General features: G+C 37.8%; 1 protein-coding gene across 14 annotated transcripts in view; it reads left to right on the top strand.

Moving 5' to 3' along the window:
• Window positions 1-23,132, top strand: part of CDC42BPA (CDC42 binding protein kinase alpha) — a 181,938-nt gene that overhangs the window by 39,980 nt on the left and 118,826 nt on the right. For all 14 annotated transcript variants that reach the window (XM_063152594.1, XM_063152595.1, XM_063152601.1 and 11 more), the window contains one exon: window positions 17,709-17,800. In XM_063152594.1, the coding sequence (XP_063008664.1) occupies window positions 17,709-17,800 (92 nt within the window). The remainder of the gene's footprint in view (window positions 1-17,708; window positions 17,801-23,132) is intronic.

Below are 23,132 nucleotides of genomic sequence, written 5' to 3'. Positions count from 1 at the left end.
TTTTGAGTAAGCACAAAATGTTTCCTTCTTGGATCAGTGAGAGGAATTGCAGTTCATGGGGCAAAAAATTGTTTTCTCTGTCACATGTACTTCAGGACTTGTGGGATGGGGAGCAAAGCAAGGCTTCTTTCCCTGCAGGCACAGAAGCAGGATTCAGGGGAGATTTTTATCTATTGCCTGTATTAGATAAGGAAAGAATTGGGGAAACAAATCACCATATAAACCTGCATTACTCCAGGAAGTCATGGTGATGCTTCCTTCTCTCTCCCCAACTTTAGATAGTGGGAAAAATGCAGATCATGCAGATTATATGTGGAAATGCCCTCAAAGGCATCCTGGTGACTCCAGTCATGAATGCTTCCTTACACCTCCTTTGCACTTTATCAAAGCTCCAATGACCACAGTGTTTCAAACAGGGAAGTTGCAGTTTAGTTCCTTAAAATAAAATAGAAACAAAAAAAAAAACCCACCCAAACTAACAAAGCAACAAAAGACCCAGAACAAAACAAACCCAGAAGACATTTTAGGGTCTCTGAGAAGAAACTGTGCATAAGGATATGTTCAGAGTGTTCCTTCCATTATGTACTTTTTCTTTAAGTGCAGTTAGGGAATATAGTGAGACTGTATGTATGTATAATATGAGACTTGGGGTATGAGGAAGGTGGTGCTTTTTCCTTTGATGGCTTTTATGTACACAGCTTCATAGATTATAGCCATTACATAGAGGTATATTTTCTTTTTGTACACTAAGTTTGTTTACGTTAATTTACTAGTTAGTATTCTCTAATGTACTGGTCAGTTTTGGAATGAAATAAAACTTACTGCTAGTAATTAGGAAATTCTTGTATGTGACAGTTATATTTACGTTTTCTTTAAATCTGTAATCTTTGGTATTCAAATAAGTCATATTTTTAGAAATAGTTCATAATCTTTCAAGAAAATATCTGACATACAGACTCATTTTAAATCTAAAAAAGACGATACTAAGGAGATACTAAAATTATTTATTTCAGATCCAGTAAGCTTGTTTGCAGTTGTACAGACATTCAAACTGGGCAATGTCCATTATTGTTTTACAGCCCAAAGGATGTAGTCTGAGTTATTTGCCTTATGTTCTTCTAAAAGTTGGACATAGCATAAGGGCCTCAACTTTGGATTTCCTGATAAACATTGCTAGACATCTAATAAAATGTACCGTTTTGTTTGATGCTGGGCAGCATAATGGTGTTATAATGCTCTTTTGTGTCCCCTTTAGCATATCTTCTTAGGTTCTCCACTGATGCTGTGTTTCCTGACCACCACATGCTCTTGCATCAGTTCAAGTCCTCTAAGAACAGATGCAAGTCACTAGTGGTGACACTGAACTGTAGTTGTGGTGTCCAGAAAAAATACAGCATGTTTCATTACAAGAAAAGTTGCCTTGTTGTGTCTCCATTTCCTGCTTCCTTCAGAATTTGGTTGAAAACTTGGGATCTTGGTTGTTAGATGAAATCTGGTTGTCTTTGGTACCTTTTGCTTATGTTTCTACCTTCCAGCTAAACCTATGTCTAAAGAAACCCTGCCAAATCCTGAAATCTGATATATTTCCTTCAGCTCATCTCTGCTGTAACTCTGCAGCAGGTGAGGCAAATTTCTTCCCTGGTATGGAAACACAGGGATGGAGTCTGCTGGAGAGAACAAGCAGTTGGAACACTGGGCACAAAAGAATTTGCTCTTGTTTTGTCAGCGCATCAGGGCTGCTGTTTTTGCTGGGTTTGGGGCCAGGTGTTGGAATACATTGGTTGGGTGTTGGTTTTCTTTGATTTCTTCTGATGGTGCTCTCATATCTGCAGAGGCTGGGCCACAGGAATTTGGATGTGTCTGGGATAAACTTAGACTTCCTTCACTCCACAGACCACAGCACAGGCTGAGGGGGTGAAGTCTGTTCAGTGCTTCAAAATTGCCCTCACTGTGCTTGGCTTCAGCTGGGGTCTTAAAAAGCAGAGGACTTCCTTGACTGCTGCTCTCATCCTTAGGTCTGCTGAGACATCTGTTGTTTTGTTGTGAGTTGTTTTTTTTTTAATTTCCTTATTACTTTTCTAGCAGAGGATTCTGTAACATGTATAAATATCTTAATCTGGCTGTGTAATTGTAAAGCTTCATAGGAATTCAGGTACTTCTAAGAGAGAAAGGAACTTTTTGGAAGAAGGTTTTAGAGTTTTTTCTTATTCAAAAAAAAAAATAAATCTATGTACTGTTGAAAGGATCTCAAATGCCATTATTTCATGATCCCTGCGGCCAAGGGTGCCCTTGAATTTCACATTCTTCACCAGCCCCTCCATCTTGGTGAGACAAAGGCCTTGGTTGCTGGCTGGGGTCACCATTAATAACATTTCTTGGCTTCTTTATCACTTGGGGAAGGAAGTTATTATCAGCTCATTGTGGCCTCCTCCTGGATTGCTTATGCTCTGCTGTGTTGTCCCTCCAACAGATGCCAGGGTGGTTTCAAGCTATTCCCTTCATCTCCCATAGAAAACAGATGGTGCCACTCAAGAAAGCATCTAAATTAGAGTATTTTTTTACTCCCTTTGTGATCCTTTTTGTTGAGATTTGTTTGGAGGTAAGGAATTGCTCTAAGGGACTTGGTGTTACCTACATGCATTGCCCATCCTGTGGAAATTTCCATTTAGTGGAATATATATAGTGTGTGTGCAATATACATATTTGTGTGAAATGTATTTATTTGTATATGTATATATGGATACACACACTCATATAGATATATATAAAAATCTCTTTTTTTGCATATGCATTATATCTATATCTGTATAAAAATAACTTTTTTGATAACTCAGTTAACACAGACTCTTCTCTATTATCTATGGGCAGTCATGGAAAGGGGATAGATGGAGAAGCAGGCTCGGTTGTAACTACTTCATTTAACCTGAACCATAATTTCCTTGTCACAGTTCCTTCCTTTTGAGTGCAGGAGCCTGTTGGCTTACTGGGATTCAGCTAACTGTAAGCAAATTTCACCCACCCACTATTCTTCACTGTACATAGTTGGAAGTTAGTGGGTTTAATTTCAGCTGGAGAGTGTACATTTTTTTTAGTCCCCTGGTGATTAGACTGCTAATTTCAGTAACCTGTTGACATCCTGCATTGGCAGTCATCTGTCAGGCTTGAATTCTGCCACTGTGCTTTCAGGCAGCAGGACAGGTATATTCAGGAGGAGCCTTTGGGTGTGGAATTTAGTTTTTACAATAATGAAAAGTCCTTTATTTTTGGTTCATTTTATATCTTCTGAAGCTGTGTTCATTCTGTGTGTGTTCCTGACTAGAGTATCTAATGAGTCAGAAATTACTTTCCTTACTTCCTCAAGCCCTTGAGAGTAAATTTCAGTAGGCCTTGCTGAGTGAAGTGTATCTAATGCATTTTCTTGTTTATTTAATCTTTTTATCAGCATCAGCAGAGATATGTGTGATTTGGTTGAGCCCAAAAAAACTGAAATGCCTTTATCTGCAGGAATGTCAATCAGATCAGGCCCATTGGGAAGTGCACTGTGTTCCCACCTGCTCTGCCCTCATTTCAGACAGCAAGTACTTGTCAGTCCAGTAACTTTCTCAAATATTGAATTCACATTGGTTCTAAAATGTACTTAAATAACTGTAACTGGGGAAAACACTGCAGCAGGAGCAGCTCTTATCTTAACAGATGGAGCCTGGGCAAGTTGTACTGCCAGCTGGAAAGAGAGAGGAGAAGCTGAAGCAAGTGTTGTCTGTTTCAATGACTAGCAGCCCAAGTCACTGACAGTCACAGCTCCTCCATCTCAAGCTGGATTCTTCTTGAGATCCAGAAGAATCTTAAGGAAAAGGTATCATTTATCCTGAGGTTTGTAAAGAGCTACTTGAACACAGTGTAGAGGAAAAGTTTTTATACTTACTGTGGTTATATTGGTGCTGCCATCTTTGAGTGTGAATTAAATCAAGTGCTAGTGTTGGAGTAAAACAAATGCATTTTCTGTTCTTTCTCACACAGAAGTAGTTGATTTAAATTAGCTGTTGTGTTGAGCCAGAGATCCTGTTGACATTTGAAATAGTACTGAGAGGTTCATTATTTGAAATTTATAAAGGAGCAAGCAGTAAGATTTATCTCTGTAGTGAATATTGATCCTTTGTGGATTAGCACGTTCAGGGCAAGTGCTGTACCGTGGCTGATGCAGAAAACACAGGGAGAGGACAAAAATCCCAGCTGGGGAAAACTCATAATGGCTAGAACATGCAGTACCTGACTCCAGAAGGAACTTCTGCAAGGCTTTTAGAAGTCATCTGAGAAAGCTTGATTTTGGATGAGTTTTGATACTGAGGACTCCAACAACTTCATTGTAAGTTAGGTGGGTAAGTTGATGTTTAATGAAAAGGTATGAGAGGTGTACTTGGAAATACTCAGAAACTATAGAAAAGTAATTTCCTTTTAAATTTAGCTCCAGGTAACTTTACAGAAACAAGACATGAGGAAGTAGTAATTGTTAACATACACAATAAACTCACTGTAATATGTGATATTTTTATATATAAAGTTAAAATTAGGTTATTATTGGAAAGTGAGACCTTTGTAGTTAAATGTATATAAATACCTGTTTTATTAAATCAGGAAACAATCACAATTGAAAGCAAGAAAATAATTGTATTGAACATTTCTTGTGGTATAACCTCTTAAGATGCTCCCTGTTATCATAGTTTTGTCTATCCCTCTGTGTAAGTTAAGTAAAAACTGAAATGAAGTACTAACGAAAAGAAGAGTGAGGAGGTTGAGAGTGTTGTGTATTCATTACTCCCTTTTTATGGACTTGGACATCTTTCTAGTATACAAAGGAATGCTTGATTCTCATTCTTTGAAGTGTCTTCTCTTTTCCTCTTTTGTAATGAGCCCTTGTGTACACAAGTAAATTTCACAACTCTGTAATTCTCTGGTATCTGAAGGTGGCAGTTTGCATGGGAGTTCACAGTTATGCAGTCACAGGTGTCTGGTTGATTTCAACAGAAGTTAAATGTTTGCATTCTTCTGAGGCTTGGGGCCCAAGACATGTTGAAAATCCACTGCAGTCATTTCTAAAATTAATGTGTATTAAATAATTTTCTATTTCCAGAAATACGCTGTTGATGTCGAGTTTCTAGAAAAAGATTTCTCAGCTTTATAGAGTAATATCTCACTTTCCTATGAATCATCTTTCCTATATATGTATGTTAGAGGAAACAGTAAATCAGAAAAGTTGTGATCCTTGGAGTTGCCCAAACTTTATCAAAAGTATTTGTGTATTTATTTGTTTGCTAAAAGATGTGGAGGGAATACTCAGTATTCATCCAGTTTTATCTGCTGGTTCCACTAAGAGTCTGGGCACAGACTCTTACTTTAAAAAACCCAGAAAACAGGAAAAGAACAAACCCTCAGAAGTAATTCTATGAGCAGAAGTGGGTAATAAAACTTGATTTTTTTATTAGTAGTGCCTTGTGCTTGACTGGGGTCCCTGAGTTAAAGGTTTAGTCACAATTACAGCACCTGTGTGGGCAGGTTATCTGCTCCCACCCCTGTGGCTGTTCCAGGGTGTTCCCTCGGGATTAGGGAGTAAGGGGGATGCTGTTTTAGACTGTGTGTGTTTAGGAGTCCCTCCTGCCACCCAGCTATCTTTGCAGAATGTGCAAAAAAGTGAATTGTCTTTGAAACATCTTCCACTGAGTCAGATCTGATCCAAGTCAGGTGAAGGGTGGAAGTTACGAGGGTACCTGGATGCAGACACACGTGCTGTGACTGCAGGAGTGATGCTTCTTTCCAGTCTGTGTCACCTTCCTGACAGCAAGTCATGTATATTTATGTGTAACAGATTTTGGTGGTGGTGACGATGCTTAGTCAGAATCATTAATCTAATTATGTACCCACATCTGTCTGAGAGCAGTTGTAAATCTAGAGGATGAAACCCAAATGTTTCTGAATGCCACCTCTGTTACAGGTCTTTGTAAGGACTGCATTCTGCCCTTCTGGTTTGTTTGCTTTTTATAGACTGTACACAATGGCTATTGTAAACACCAGCCTTCCATTTGCTGCTGGATATAAAACTTTTAATATATATGCCATCATTATTTGAAAAATAGCAAGAAAATAATCCCAGAATACCTTATTGTATGAAAGAGTCCTTTCCATTTCAGCAGCTAGATAAGCAGCCCATTTCCTCTGAATGAATGTTGCTAAAGTAGTTTGCAGTAGTTACCATATCCGGACTGAATTCAGGTTTTCCAGGTGTGTGTTTTTTACTCTACAGATGGTTTTTGAATGCACTTTCAGATAAACTGAAAGTATTCAATCAATCAGTTGCATATTATGTTTTTATAATAAATAGAGAAAGATTTGGGTGGAAAGAAATAATAGTATCAAGTTAGCAATGTATAGATAGGAATGAAAAGGCATGAATTGTGGATGAGTTCAGTCAGAGTTGTTGGGGGAAATGCATTTGGAACTCTTGCATATATTGCATATGAATGATCATTTTCCACTTATGCGTGACATTAGTTTCAGAAATCAGTTCTATTTACATAGATCTAACTAGAGAATTTCAAAAAGAGCAACTTTTTTTTTTGATGAGCAATGTTGTGAAACCAAGCTAAAACGAATAGGAATGTTTTCTAGTAAGTTCTGAGTAAATACAGACTACCAATCTAAAAATAGGTGTTAATGAGGGCAGGAGCTGGCACATTTCACTAAGGATTTGAGATGAGAAAAAACCCTCAGTGTTTGGACTGTGGGAAGGGAAATGTTGCATTTCTTGTGTTCTTTGTAATGGGTAGGGAGTTCACTGGGTTATAATGCAGATAATCTAGTTTTGACCTAAGACTAGACCCAATTGCCAGAAAGGGTTTAAAAGTACTGTTTTCATATGAAAAATATTAAAAATTAACATATTTTGGAGAAAGTTTTGATCATCTTTCACCCTGTTGTTAAGCTTTCACTACTTTAATGTGTTGCTCAAGTCTAGAGGAAGAAGTTGTTTCATGAGCAGGTGTTTGTACTGAGGACTCTTGCTGAAAAGGGAAAGATGCTGAAAAAATTAGTGAAATGGGTTTTGTCATATCGTGTGGAACATAAATTATTCATACCAAAAAGAAACATTTGTTTGCTTACATTTTACTTCTTAACTTACTCCTTTTTAGTCTGTGGAACAAGACATTTATAAAAATGTGAGCTATGAATTCACATTCCTGCAAGCACGTTTTTCATAGATCAAACCTTCTATAAACTAATTTCAGAGTGAAGAATAATGAATTTCTAGCATTCATTTTGCTTATGACTTAATTATGATGTATATTTGCAAAATGTCGTCTTCTCAGGAATCTATTTTTATTAGAATGCCATTTCCATTGGAGTATTTTTATCAAGTATCCAGATTGCTAAATTTTTAAAAAATTTTAAGTGCCAACTAAAATTTTTGAATGCTACCTTCTTCTGAAGTGGGGTTGATTTATTGAGGTAACTGAGTGACTCTCTCCTTAAAACTGCTGCTGTTTTTAGAAATTAAAAATTTGTGTTCTGCACTCCTCTGAAAATGTATCCAACTTCCGTATTATCCCATTACTTATCTCAAACTTGTTTGTGTGTGCTGTGTCTTGCCATGATTTTTCCTTTTAAGTTTCTAATAAACAAGACTTTTGAGATAAAACTTGGGTAAAAACATTGAAAGAATTTTCAGAACTCAGTGGATATTTTGTGTTTAGGATCACAACTTGCAAAACATTTCTTCTCCAGTAAATCAAATTAATATAAGAGCATCTTTCCTTTCTGTATTTAGGGGGAAAAGCTTACAAAAATTTTGAAAATATGTCTAGAATTTGAAGATCAAGAGTAGTTCGTCTTGAGCTTAATTGTTCTTTTTGGTTAGTTTATATTTTGAAATGGAACCAATCAGTCATTTACAGAAAGATGCTTAATTTTACTTGTGGCCTCCTCTTTTGATCTTATGTTGATAAACAAAACCAAATAATTGTGTCTTCTTATAAAATTATTCAAAGATGACTCTTCATTCAGGGTCAGCCTTGCAAATATGTGCAAGGTCTCTCTAATTTGTGATGTGTCATTGACAGGGATACTGAAATAAGTGACGTGCTCAGTAGCACAAAGTCAGTTCAGGTGCACCATTAGTGAATCCCTTCACTTGATTCATTAGCAGACCTAAAGGGACAATTTGAAACCATATGCCCTGAAAGGTTGGTTTAAAATCATTTTATGTGTAGGTAATATAAGCATTAAGGGTGCTTAAAACCAGAACCAAGATACTTATTAAAAAATAAGTGCAGGTTTCTGTTTGGTTTCATAAATAATTAAATCCATCCTCTGGGTTCCGGAATTATTCTTTCCTGCAGCCTTGGTGTTACAAAGAAGGTGTGGATCAAAGCAATATCTTGACACCTGCATGTGTGCCCACAGACAAATGTGGTTTATGTAGGAGCTTCCTGCTCACAGAAAAGATTTATTATAGGTTGGTTAGAGGTGTTGGGAAATTTGTCTTCTTCAGAATGAAGATTCTCTTGAAAGTTTCATTTATGTTAATGGGGATGGTTTGCAGTAGCAACAGGTTTTAGTGATTCAGCAGCACTGAGGATAAAGTTATTAAAATTGCCATGAGGTGAAGTGCGGTCGAAATAAAAATATCTTAATCAGCATTATTTTCCAGTGATCACTTAATCAGGAAGAAAGTGGAGATGATTGTGGTTGGGAAATAGAGCCGGATCTGTGGCACAGTTAGGTACTTCAGCTTTATCATATGGTTTTTATTCTCAAGTGGGCCAAATCAAGTTTATTACAGGAAATTTACATCCTAATGTACCGAACTTTCAAATGATTAATTATTTTTTTATTTTATTTGCATTAGCTTTAAGGTAATTCTGAAAGAGTACTGAAGTTCTAGGATCTTTGGAGACTTTTCAGGAGTGTGGTTTCTTTAAGAAAGGGCTGCTGTTAATGTCATAACTCCCTGAAATGTCACAAAACTAAGACAGTAATTGAAACATTACTTAATTTTGAATTACAGTTCTTTTACCCTTGTGTCAATGCAAAAGAACCAGACTATAATGTACCTGTTCAGTTGGATTGCCCAGCTTGAAAACAAGGAGCAAGCAAATGAGTAGGTTTGCAGTCCTTACAGTACAAATAGTACAGGGTGATGGCATTTTAAATGGTGCGAGGTATGGGTGGAAGAGGAGCTTAAGCTGTCCAGGTGGAACAGTTTCTGTGGACATAGGGAAGGTGTTTCTTCTTTTTTTTTTTTTTTGTGACTGGGAACTCAAAATTTCAATAAAAAGCAGTTGTGGAGATGAACTTTATCTTAATCTAGGTAAAAGTCCTTCTCATAACACCAAGTTCCTACTCAGTATAGTTTTTCAGATTGCCATTTGTCATACATTATATTGAAGTTGGTTTTGTTTTTCTGAATTTTAACATTGTTTTAATATTTGAAATTCAGTTTCATGTCATGAATGCAGGGCTTCATATAACATTTTCATTTCAAATATTGCCTATAAGGGCCAAAGTAGGAGTGTAATTGTGTGCATTTGTACAAGCTCTGCAGCACTGCTTGGGGGTTTAGAGCTGTGTTGCAATGCAAATACAAACAGGTGAAAACTGCAGTAATAGAAGTGCTTTATGAGCAGGTTTGTGCCATGCTTTTAAAGAGGAAACAAGTTATATTGGTATGTGTTCATCCTGTGGGCACCTACCAGAGGTGTCCTGAAGAGGAATTTGCTGCTATTTTGGGTTTGGCTGCATTGCTGTCCTTCTTCTGAGGCTTTGCAGCTTGGTGGGAAGTGTCTGCAGGGATGTGCAGAGAATTTGGGGGGGAAAGTACCCTCGTGGAGGAGTGAGAGACAGGATAATTTGTATGCTGTGTGAGACTTGACAGGTGTGCATTTTGACAAGTTCTAAGTGTAAGTGTTGGCTAAGAATATCTGGCTACACAAATGGGTCATTTTAGAGAAGGAAAGTTTGTGGAGAGTCTGCTCACTCCCCTTCTCGCAAGGATTAGAGCATTTCATTTAACTAATTAAAAATATTAAAAGTGCTTTCAGTTTTACAGAGCTTTTACAGCTTTTTTGTTTTCTCCTCAGAAGCAAAAATTTACTTGCTCATGTAAGGTGTAATGAGACTCTCAGTATTTGCAAAAGAATATTAAATGCCTGACCTCAGTATATTTGCTTTATACAGATATTTTCTTTTAATTAAAATTCTGAGGTGAAAGGGAGGCAAGAGAAGGGAGTGTAAGGCAGTATCCCTTAAAATCCTTCTTTCTGTAGCTTCAGAAATGGAGACTTCTGCAGTGCTGTGAAATACCTGGGAAGCTGAGCAGGGGACTCAGCGGACTAAAATTGCTGGCTTTCTTCTAGAAATAAAACAGTTCTATGTTAGTACAGTATGCACCAGAATTTCTAGAGAGGGTTCATTTCTATATTTTAATTGAGAGGATTATTGAATTATAAGTCAAATACATATTGAACAGTTCTTTATTGAGGGATGCAAAACCAAAAACAGAACAAAGGAAACAATGAAATTATTGATACCTCCACAACTGCTTTGAGTACATATTTCAGGCCTTAGTTGTGGTTATAGCAATAGCTGGTCTTCAGAGTAGAGTGCTGTTACTTAACACATTCTTCCTCCCCTTTTCTTTTTTCCCCCTCCCTCACTGAAGAGTGGTTGCATGCTCTGTTTATTGTGCAATGTTTGATTTCTTTTTTTTCTCTGATATTCATCAACACACAGTGTTCCACAAACAGCTCTTTTTCTAGAGTCTAGTCAGACTAGAAGGTGTTATGTCTGCTTTACATAAGAAAAAGTAATGCTTTGAAGAACTAAGAATTCTCCTTATTCATTTTTGATGCCTGATTTATTTTGATTTTCAGATCATTTAGTAATTGTAAACACAGGTCTGATTGATTGTACTTACAGCTGAAATGTCCAGCATTTTTTGGCAGTCAAATACCAGTTATTTTTCAGACACTGGGGAATGTGAAGTTTAAGCTTGACTGGTGGAAGTGTGATTTTAATTGACTTGTTCCCAGCTCTGGGACAGCGTGAGGGATGGAGTCAAAGCAGTGTTCTGCTTTTTTAAGTGTAAGGCCACCTTCTTCCTTCTCCTTTGTTTTAGACTTTCAGGGTTTTTAAATGTCACAAAACTTTCTTCCTGTCTGCTCTTGATTTGCTCTCAGAGCATTTCCACCCTCTTTAATAGGTGGAACAGGAGTCTTGTAGCACAACCAGTTAAGTTTTGCTCTAGAATTCCAATCCATAGCAGGATGAATTAAAATTCAGTATTTCACTTTGCTGCTCGTATAAAAATATTTAAACATAGGGTGGTTTACTGAAATTCTTGAGATGAGAAAGAATGGTAATATAAAAAAAATAATGGCTGTATCTTGATGTGGTATGGAAGTGTTGTCCAGATCTGCAGTGGGTGTTTTGTGAACACAGGGATTGTTTTTCGTTTGAGTCTGGGGAAGGAAAAACCAGAACTACTCCAGTATGTTTGGGAAAGGTATTTTATTTTTCTCCCTAATTTTAAAGTTCCAGTTCAAGATTATTTTGTGGTAGCTGTAGCCAAAGTTGGCTGGATGGTCTCTACTTGACCTTGATGCAAACACAGTAGGATCCAGAATATTGTGTCTGTCCATACCATAGTACAGGAATTTGTGGACATGCTTCTCATTCCTGGAAAATGCCAGATTCTTAACTTGTGCTTAGAGATGCTGGCACTTAACTGTTCATCAGGGAAAACATGTCAAAAATGTTCTGAGGGAGTGAAAACTGAATCTTAACTGTTAAAACTGAGCAGAGTATTCGTGGCTTTTATTTTTTACATTGTCTTGACTGATGTTCTGTGGTTCAGCTGCTATCGCTGTTGACTGCAGCGCTTCACCTCGATTTCCTCCTGAGAGTTGGCAGAAACTGCAAAAGCCTTCTTGGCTATTCTGCCAACCTTAGGTGGGTGGAAAGGAAAGATTTCTTTTCCATCTCCTCTCAAATTATGCTTTAAGCAGCTCTGCCTTGCTGATTGTCAATTACTTCCCCTTTGTTTGGAGAAAGACTGTTTTTTTTGAGGGTGGTTTTCTCTCACACCTCCTTTCTGGAGTTTTTTGAAAGCTCCAGCTATAGTCTGTTTTAAATCAAAAATGCTATTTACACATTTCATAATCTCAGCTGATAGAAGCCAGTGGAAAATAAATATTTTAGGTTTGGATCAAGCCTGTAAAGTAGAAATACTTGTGAAGTTCCTTTCAGGAATTTAGCCAAAATTTCAAAACTGCAGAACCTTTTTAAAAAACAGAGCTGTCAATATATTGCTTTGCTTTGGGGTTGTGGTGGGGTTTTTTTGTTGGTTTGGTTGAGTTCATGTTTTTTTCCCCAAAGACAGCACTAAGAAGAATTAGAGAGCCTTCTGGTATTGACTTAACTGACAATCTTTAAATTGTGTTTGTTCTCATTTGCATGGGGAAGCTCTGTATGTATTTTAATAAATACTTTTAGCTAGTGAAGCAAAGGGGTCTTGAAATGGCAAGTGACTAGTTTACCACGGTGGTTGTTTTCTTTCCCAATCTATTTCCTTCAGAATGAACTTTCACTGTTGTTGTTGACAATTCTGGTGGGTGCAATTTTTGATTTTTACAACTTTGGCTTGACATGGTATTTTACATTGCACAGTGCAGTGGGCAGAAGGCTGGGTTTGCTGTGGGATGTCTGATTGCTAAGGAAGAATGTTTTGTAATTTGGGAAGAAAGATAAGGGTATCTTACTGCAACTTGTCAGTCAAGAGTACAGCCTTCAGTCTTAGCAGAGTTAGCAGCTTGTTTATCCAAAAGTAAATGCAGCATCAGGGAGACACAGAGAGGAATTCCTGAACACTGTTTTGTTCTGTTTTCTATTTAAATGGGTTGTGGAGATACATTCCCAAGTGCTGCTCCAGGTGTGCTGCACTTTCTTTAACAGTCAAAGATCTTTATCTCACCTGGGTTCAATTTGAACCCATGCCAGCAGCACCCCTGCTTCCCTTCAGTGCTGGGGAGGGGAAGAGGCATGGGCAGGTGAGGGAGAAGCAGGAACCCCCAGCAGGTTAGCCTGGGAAAATCTGAATTCCAGGGCCAACCCTGCCCAGGCTCTGCAGACAGAAGCTTGGAGCTGGAGGGAGAGTGAGCAGGGCAGGAGCATGAGACTAATTTGCTAATAAAGCATCCAAAACAGCTATTTTACTATTTTGATGTCATTTGGTATAATCCTAATACTAAACTGCATTGGGCTATCAACTATGTCACTGCCATCCTGTGTCAGCTCTTTGGAAGATGTGGACTTTTATCTCCAAGAGTTTAAAACATAACCCCCTTATTATTAAATAGACTGTGAGTAATGCTAATAACTGCTTCCCCACTGTAAATATGATAGACTGCTGAAGCTCAGTGTCACTACTACAGAGCTCATTGTTTTGCCTCTCTTCTGCTGGATGCTTGCTGTAATTACAATAAAATCCTGCCTTTCCAGGGCCAGGGGGTAGAACATATGTTCCTCTGCATGCCTGGCTTGGCAACTAGACGACTCCTGAGTGTTTTTCTATGTGTTTAACATGTTACTTCTGATGGAGTTCTGGTTAAATTTCAACCAGAAAAAAATTAAATTTCTAACACTCGTAGTATTCTCCTTTTACTGAATTTTATTTTTTTCCATGGATTGTAGGCATAAATGGAATGAGTGGCTAGAGCATGAAATGTGGGGATAGAGCCATAGAAACATAAATAAATTGAAAAAATAGTCATGGTAGGTTCACCTTGTTTGAAAATTCAGCTTAGCTTCCTGCATCAGTACATTGGTTGCCCTGAGGGTGAATTGGGAGATTGTTTTTCCTTGCCATGTGTAATTGATTGAATAAGTGCAAGGAATCTTGCCAAGAGGGTGGTGGCACAGTTTTCCCAGGCAGGGTGAGATGGGAAGCACTGGCCAGGTGGAGTGGCCAAGTGTTCTCACAGAAGAGATTTTATAGGTCAGTTCTTATCTCTCCATCTCCTTCACAGAGATGGATAACAGAGTATTTTTCACAGCAGCCTCCTCCATGAACACTCTGTATGACTTGTCAATGTGTGGCCATAGAGAACATGCTGGAAAGTTTTTTATCATGAACTTCCAGCTCTTGTGAGTTGAAAACCAGCAGGAGGAGGCAGTGGCCAGGCTGCCCACACTTACCCCTTGTTGGGAGGAGGAAGAGTTCTCTTTGGCACAGCAAACTGTTCACTAATCTGTATCACACATGGCTAGCAACTTTGAAAAGGGATGTGTGTGTGGAAAATATCATCGATGCCCCTGTGTATTTCTGTAGGCTGAATGAAGCACCAAAGGAAATGCCCATACTGCCTCTCAAAAATCTGCAGAGAAAGTGTGTCCCTCTCATATCAACCATGAAAGAAACCACAGCTCCTGTGGAAAAAGAGGGTGTTGTTGTGTGTTAACTTTGTGCTGCTGCTCTTTAGGGAGATGGGGGTGTAAATGAGGGCTGTGTTCCTGCACATCTGCTTTTCAGGGACCCCTGTTTTCCCTGGCCTGACCGTTTGCTCTCTCTCTAAGGCCTGTAGGACACTGCAGACTGCTTGCCAAAGGTCTGCCTGTTAACCTCCTAGTCTGGAAATCTGTGTGGATGAAACGCTGTCTGCAGAGAGCCTTCCAAGACCCCAGGCCAGGCCAAGTTTTCTATACTTAACATTGCTGTTGCCACAAGAGCAGCAGATGTTTGCACAGTAGACAAACAGCGTTGATGATAAAGCAAATTGACCTTTTTTGGAGCACATTCCTAGGGCAATTTTTTTTTTTTTCCCCTTTCCCCCCCTTTTTTTTTTTCTGTTTTTTCCTTTTTTTTTTTCCTGGGGCTCTAACTTTTCTTCCAAGAACTGCTTGGCTCTACATTGACATCTCTGCTAGAGGTGATAAAAAAGTTACAGAGGAGGGAGGTTTTACAAACTTTTCCACTAATGCTGATACCACAAATCATTTAACCTACTCCAAACCTATTTTTGTCGTCGTTATTTGACTGAAGTAGTTATAGTGATGTTTATTTTTCCAGAATCCCTATGGGAACCCTGGAAGATTTCAGAATGTAATAATTAAAGAATGACAGGCCTCTCCTTGCAATATAAAGTGAGGAAGAGCTTTGTGGTTTAAACAGCTATGCTGTTGCTTGTTAGCAAGAAATTCTGCCTTGTACTCTAGCCAGGCCTATAATGGTCAAAAAATGCTGCAGTTGAGAACTACATGTTTGTTTTCAATCAGTTGTTTTTCAAGTTAAAAGGCTCTAATGGCTTGTTTTAATTCGTTCAGTAGTATTAGTCAGTAGTATTGATATTTGTATTCAGTCACTTAGTGTAGCACAGCTCAGGCTGTCCAAGTAAGGCAGTACATTTTCTTATCACTTTTCCTACTGCAAGACCTTTCTTTTAAGGAATAAAAGATTCTTGAAAGTTTGGGGAATCTCTGTGAAGTTGAGTGATATACTTCTGTTTAAATTGCATTTTAGCAGTATTTAAAATGTAATATTAAATCTATATTTTAATTTTTTACTTCAATATTTTGAATAAAGTTATTTTAAATGTAAAGCTAAAGTAGCACTGCAATGAAAATCTCAGTGTTATATGGCTGCATCTTTACATTTGGACCTACTGGGTTTTTTTAATCATAAGCTGATGTTTCTCTAGTTGGAACAGATGTAATTCCTGGGACAGAATTGATTCCTGGTATTTGAGAAATTTCAGAAAAAAGAGACCAGATTCAGACTTTGGAACCACTGAGATTTTTAAAGGGTTTCATGTATTGTACCACGAAAGTCAGTAGAGCTCTGCTGTAAACATGTGCTGCATTTTTGTGTCATTACTCTACAGATGTGGTTTAGAAAGCTGCTTTGACTAGGATGAAAATGTTTTGTGAGGGGTTTTAGGTACTAAAACTACAGGTAGCTTGTGTCTTGACTCAGTTTATAGGGTTGCTTTGCTGAACAGAAGGGTAATATGCTTCTGGACAAGGATGCTCTAGTGCCTTGAAGGGCTGCATGGTTAATATTAATGTTCTAAATTGAATTATGGGGTTTTAGCAGGATTATTTCATAAAATTAGAAAGAGAAAATTCTGAATTCTAGGAGAACCCAAATTTGGTTCCTTACATGTGTCTAGGACTATTTAACTTGGTTCTTACTTAGGGTCATTTGCTTTTGGAGCTTTTGAAAACAGTTCCCCACTTCTGTTTAGAAATGTTATTCTGAACAAATTGTTCTGCAGTATGATGCCTGTCACAACTCTTCCCTGCAAATAAATCTGCACTGATTCCATCAGCTCCTGCAGAGAGAGAAATGGACAGAGATGGGCCTCTGTACCCTGAAAGCATAAGCTAATGAGGTTTTATGGGCCTTGTAAAATGGTGACTTTACAATGTGCCTTTTTGGGGTTTTGTGATTCAGCAGTGTGATTGTCAGTGCCTTGTCTGTTACAAAAATAATGTTCCCTTTTCATAGATGTGAAACTGGGTGAAGTATCTCAAGTTGCTTTTTTGGGATCATTGAGCTAGACTGCCTTTGAGCCAGAAATTGAATTTGTGTTTTGGAGACCCATCCCAATCCTGATTATATAACCTTCTTGTATGAACCATATTTACTGAAATATCTGGTTTAGTAATAGGATTTCATCTGTGTAAAGCATTGAACGTGCCTTTAGAACAATAATTTTATAAAGAAATCCTTTTCCTGCTAAATTACTGAAAGCTTCAATTTTTAAGTTTTTTTTTTTACCAAGGGTTGTGCTATGTATGTTTTGATGTAGAGTTATCAGTAACTTGTTTTGCATACATGCAGAGATGTATTAATGAACCAGGGCTGTTTAATTGTAGTGCTAAATGGGGCTAAAAGAAAGGAATAGTACTCCTGAGACTTTTACTGCAAACAGTGCTGGGGTTTTACCTGTCTGGAATACAGTACATTATTTTGCTTACTGCTTTCAAATATGTTTTAAAAGAAGGGGAGAAGGAAATGAAGCTTAACTTGAAAATGCACTCAGTTTTTTCACTGTATGTGTTAATAATGTCTTAAGTGCAACTGTTCTTCCTTCCAAAACTAAGAATTGACTATTAATTGTTCCCTTGAAGAAGTATTTTTCAAAAACTATTGCATAATACATTGTGTAGGCCAATATTGCCCTTCCACTTACCATTTACCACCATTTTAATTTCTCATTGAATACAGTATTGTCTGGCTGATTGGCAAAAAAATTAATATTGTCCAAAGCGAACTCATTATATTAGATTTTGGTTTTTTGCAACCAGAATTATATAGCATAGATTCAGTGGATGTCTGTGAACTCAAAAGTCTGTGGAAAAATACAGTCAGCTTTACTCAGCTTTACTCCCTTTTTTTTTTTTTTTAATTAAAAGAGGGCAAAAAGCAAGCTTACTTTGTAAACCTTTTTCTCACAGCAGTTTTGACTTAGTTCTTACTTACTTATTTCTAGCTTTAAACTTCATTATATTCCTTTAGGATAAACAGGTGTATAAGCAAAACGATCCCTTGGTTTTAGGCCTCTGATTGCATTTATTTTGTGTTACTGTTACCTTGTTCTTTGATTTTTGTGTGGGTTGTTTTCTTGTTTTTAACGATTCTCTTTGTTTTTCCTTTGTTTCAGCCAAACCTTTTACATCTAAAGTGAAACAGATGCGACTACATAAAGAAGATTTTGAGATTCTGAAGGTGATTGGTCGAGGAGCCTTTGGGGAGGTATGTGTGACAAGGAGCTGGAAGCGTTTGGATAATTCTCTTGCAGACCTGCAGCACTGAGGAGAAGAGACAGTTCATAACAATACACTGATATTCAGGTTTTTACATTCTTTAGCCATAATGGATATTGTAGGCCCACCTAATGTTTGATGCATGTACATTTTGTTTTATACATTATTTGATAGCTCTTTTTAAGTCTTGTGAATTTTGAGAGCAGACAGGCTCACATGTATTGAGAGACCATGGTTCAACTGTCTGAGGATAAATCATTTGCTTCACTAATTCTTTCAAGTCAGGAGGTGGAGATCAGTGTGTAACTGGTGGTTTAGAAGTCAAATAATTGCTAATTTTCCTGATAACTTTACAGTCTGAAAGTAGTTTTCAGCAGCTTAATTAGCCAGATATTGACACTGACATTCCAACAACATAGGAAACTTAATTACAGGAAAAGAGATATTTCTCTATTTTAATGAACTTTTGAATATTTTTCCTGTATTTCTTTTAAGGACTTCAGCAGATGTTATTTTCCTTTTCAAATGTCACCTACTGCTGTGAAACCATACAATTTTTTGCTGCTTCTGATTAAGCTATCTCTTACTTGGATTTGCCAGACAAGTCTGTTGATCACTAGGTCAAGGAAACTTTAAAATGTTAGCTTTCTGCCCCATTTTTCTTAATTCTTTTGTGTGCATGAGCTTTGTTTTCATGCAGTACACTGTAAGAAGAGCAAGCTAATGTACAGCAGTGCCTTGAGTTTTTCATGGCTAAATATGCTGCAGATGTGGGTAGTGTGGAAAGCCTCTGCAGGAGGTACTGCATAGTGCCTGAAAATGCACGTGAACTTAAACCCAAAGAAAAAGATTTACTGATCAAAGTGTTGATTGCCTTTGGAAATGGAAGTTCTCTGTGACAGGAGAGGATTTCTGGAGGCTCTGGCATGTGCCGGAGAAGAGTTGTTGTCAGGTTCACTTTCATGTTTGCATCTTGAGTGAAAATCAGTCTTTGCTAGTCTGTCATTGTGGAAGAGCAGACTCCTGTAGGTAGTATGTCAGGAAGAGGAATTTTTACTATAGTGTGTGCCACTACATACTCTGATCCCTATGTGCAGATATAACCATTGGGCAGCTGTAAAAATAACAAGAAAAGGTAGTATTTATTTAGCTGCTTTATCCCTCTTGGTTTTGGTCCATCTGGAGTGAAGCTTCTTTATAAAGGACACTGATGGCTGAAGTTACTCATGGATGATTTATCTTTAGTCTAAACCTCTGCCACAGAGAATGTTGCAATCTCCATTTTGATGTAAACACTTCTGCTTTAAAGATTAGCCTTGGTCAGTGCTACCATAGGAGTTGCAGCTGAGTTACAGATTGTGTTAAGTGTAAGAAAAATCGCTGATGTTGGTGCCTTCTTGTCAGGAGGATCATGCATAAAACCTGCCTTATATTGTGTTTTTAAGACAAGTCATTTTTGTCTGCTAAATCAGCACCAAGCTCCACAGCAGCTGAACCGCAGAGGAACCGTGGTTCTTTCTCAGGAAGTTCTTTGTGGTGAATCATCCCGTGAACAGTGAGAATGTAACTTTCCCTGTCCCCTTCTGGGGACAGCCTGTGTGATTGGCTAGTTCTTCTCTTCTAGGAACAGTGTTTCTTTCTAATTCCTTATCTGAGGAAGATAACGTGACTCTATGATTGTCAAAATCTTCAGTAAGGGGAAAAATGAAGCTCTTTCAGTGAAGATGTTTGGGTTTTTATGTTCTTAATAAATATTTGGAAGGATATGTGTCTTGCTGGCTTAGCAAAGACAAGTTCTACGCAGACATTTGTCTAAGAAAACAAGTTCTGTGTGAAATTGCTAGTTTTTCTGTAAAATAACCAGTAAATATCTGAGGAAAATTATAAAATGGACCACCAAATTTTACTGCTACTTAAACCACAAAAAACTATATTAATATTAAATTGCACAATACTTGTATTTACTGAGACATATTAAGAAATCTGAAAGAATGTATTTTCTTTCCAGCAAATTATAAATGAGACCAAGGTTGCTCTAGGTTACTGGGAGGGGTAATTTTTGTCTCCTGAATCAACATAATTCTGAAATTCTGTAGACTACAAAGTTAGTGCAAGTTTTCTTTGGCACAGTCTCAGACTTGTTCTTATTTTGATTTTACGCTACTCAATTTCTTCAATTTGCATAGTCAAGAAATATTTCCCTTTTTGTTTTTACAAGTTTAATGCAGACAAAAAGTAGTTTAAACTAGTTATTGCTTATAACTGTTGGAGTTCATTGTTCCTAGTTTTTGTTTTTCCCCTTACCCTGTTTTCTGCCTTCTGAAATGCTTCCTTTTTGTCAAATTATTCACATGCCCCTTCCCTCTGCATGCTTGCATTTACTTATTTACAATTACATGTAAGAGTGCTCTCTTCAGAAAACACAGATGTTTTGCTTGGGGGAGGAGCAGGATTATCATGGTAAAATTAATAATGTGGGCTTCAAGCAATTCACTGTGCTGGCTTTGAGCAGCTGGGTTTGAAAAACTGAACTCAAAACAAAAAGATTTTAAACTTGGGAGCTGAAAATGCTGCTAGGAAAGGTGAAGCAACTGGGTAACAGCTCTTAGTGGTGTCCCTCAGCAGTATAAAAGTGCACTTTAGTGAAAGTTCTATCTACTACCAAAATATTCAGTTGATTCTGTTACGGCTTTGAAAAAAAAAAAATCAGTGCATGCTGATGCTAGCAAATACCAGGTTGTTACGCTGTTGATATTTTGAAGATGATGAGTTTTATAGCTTGAGAATGAGCTGGTTACTCCTAATTTTTGTCATACAGTTATGAACAGTAACTTTCTTTCTTGTCTGCTTGTTCTTGCTGGACAAGAAAACCAATGCTGAATCTTTTTTTCTACTTTTATTGTTTTTCTTTTTCTTTCAACTTCAATAGCTTCTATTCTATTTTTTTTTTCTGTAAAAGGCTATTGCTTTTTAAGCAAAGGGAAAGTGCAGACAAATATCACAAATAGCCAAGCTTGGGGCAGAGGGTGTCTGACAGCATGCCAAACTAGACTGCTGCTTGTGGCAAATATGGAAAATGGTTGGAGGATGAGGAAAAAAGCTTCATATCTGGCTAAACCCAAGATGTTTACATCAGCACATACCAATCTTTTTTTTTTTGGCTGCTCACAGGGACATAAAAAAAAAACAACCTTTAAGAAGTTTAATTTTAAGAAGTTCCAGTAGCAAGACATTTCAGGATCACTAGGAGTGATTACTCTTTTCTTCAGTCTTGACAGCTTTGCTAGGGAAGGGAAAAGATCAAAACAAAACTCTGTCTGTATTTGTGCCTTTGTGTAGGTAGTAAATACTCTGTGTATATATAAACATTGCCTAGATTTGTAATCATGATTCAGAATTTTTTTTGTTACAATTAGAAGCTGCATCAGTCTGCTCAATGCTGAAGTGTCAGGTTTTACTTTCACAGTCTTGGAATAAGCATTTTGGGATTTACTTTTCTAAAGCACTGAGACACCCCCAAAAACATGCTGTGATTGCAGAAAGATGATGATGATGTCTGTGATCTTTTGTGTGTGGTGGTTATTGATATGGAATAACATTAATGGCTTTCACAGACTAAAAGCTTCAGACTGATTGTAAACACAGCTGGTAAACACGAGTCTATTTTTGTTCTTTAGTCAGTCTTCAAGGCTGTTGCACATTTGCAGAAGGTACCAAGCCCTTGTTCATGCCACGGAAAGCCTGTGTTCCAGATCTTCACCAAAGGCAGTGCTGTAGCTCCTGCACTTGTGTCCAAGTGATTGCTGAATAGGAGACTGGAAATTGAGGCAGCTATGCACTCTTACTGTGTGTCTTTCAGTAAGGATGTCCTGTGCAGGGTAACACAGCCTTGCACTGAGCATGCTACAGGCAAGAAATGAACTCCTGAAATTGGCCTTGAAATACTTGTATTGTCTTACGCCTCTGGCTGCCTCTACTCCAATGGTTAATGGTGGGGAAAAATTTATTTCCCATGCTGGGCAGCAGGAGCTACTCAGCTTTAGTAGCAGCAGCCTTTTAATTTTTCCCAGCAAGGGTCCCAGAACACTTAAGGTCTTTGAGGCACAATTACATTGTAGCTGCATCACCAAGGGTGTCCCTGTCATCCAAGTCATGTAGGATACAGTTTGAATACTGATAAGGTGCAATTTTGAGGCTTTCTCCTCCTGCCATTTCTCATTAGAAATTGATACAGGTAATGGCTTACCAGAGCCTCTAAAGTTTAGATACTATTGCAAAAGGATAATCAAGATCAAATCCACACTCTGCGCTATGTATCACTGCAAAAGATTCATCTTTCCCTCAAAAAAAAGTTGTGATTCTCGGTCTTGGGTTACCATGCACACCACAGCAAACATTCTTTATGAATTAAAGTTATCATATTGCAGGCTGAAGTAATAATCCATTTTGTTTTTCAAATCTGAAAATTCCTTGATGGATTCTAAATCTGAACTTGAACCTCATGTGAGGTAACCTTTAAAAATTTCAGCCCATAAACTAGTTTAAACAAATAAATGTAATACCTTTCTGTCTTATATCCTCTTTTTATCTCCTTGCCACTGCCTCCCCCTGCAACCCCAGAAGGCAGCAGTGTCAGGAGCAGGGCTGATAATGTACATATGGGAAGTGACAGCTGCTTGGTCTGTGAGTCTGTAGCTAGGCAGGAGCCACACTGTGAGATACACATAGATTTAGACATCAGAGCATTGCAATCCTTCAGCCTGTGCTTTTGCCTCGTTTGTGAAGCTGTTGCAGCTGATGACACATCTGAAGATGGTTCAAAGAGGTTTGCATGACACTTCCTTTAAACTGTCTGATCCTGTATTTTCTTTTCTGTTATCACTGTCTTCACACATTGCTGGTTTGCTGATTGTGAGAGAGGTGAAAGGAATGTAGGATTCAACCTTGGTATTTTTTTGTCACTGGCCTGCAGGATGAAGATGATGATAATCTGTGTGACAGCGTGTTGGTTTGTAACCAGATGCACACAGAAATAAACTTTTATCTGCTTTAGTCTCAAGATTCCCTTGAAAGGGAAGAGGCAGGGGATATTTGAGAATGGTTGTTAAAATGTAAAGTGATGAACTTTTCTGTAGTTGGGATGATAATGCTGGTCTAGTTCTGATCAGCATCTTTGAGTTTGTGGCACTTTTATACCCATTTTGGTTAAGACACTGAGCTTTCCATACCCAGGGAAGCTGGAACTGTGAAAACAAGTTTGTGTAAACTTCTTCCTTCCCTCTTTCCTAAAAATATTCTATGTTAGCTTATATTATAGCTAA

Source organism: Melospiza melodia, chromosome 3 (genome assembly GCF_035770615.1).
Source record: "Melospiza melodia melodia isolate bMelMel2 chromosome 3, bMelMel2.pri, whole genome shotgun sequence".
Taxonomy (NCBI): Eukaryota; Metazoa; Chordata; class Aves; order Passeriformes; family Passerellidae; genus Melospiza; species Melospiza melodia.
Note: the sequence above shows the minus strand (reverse complement) of the source record. Positions and strands in the feature narration are given on the sequence as shown.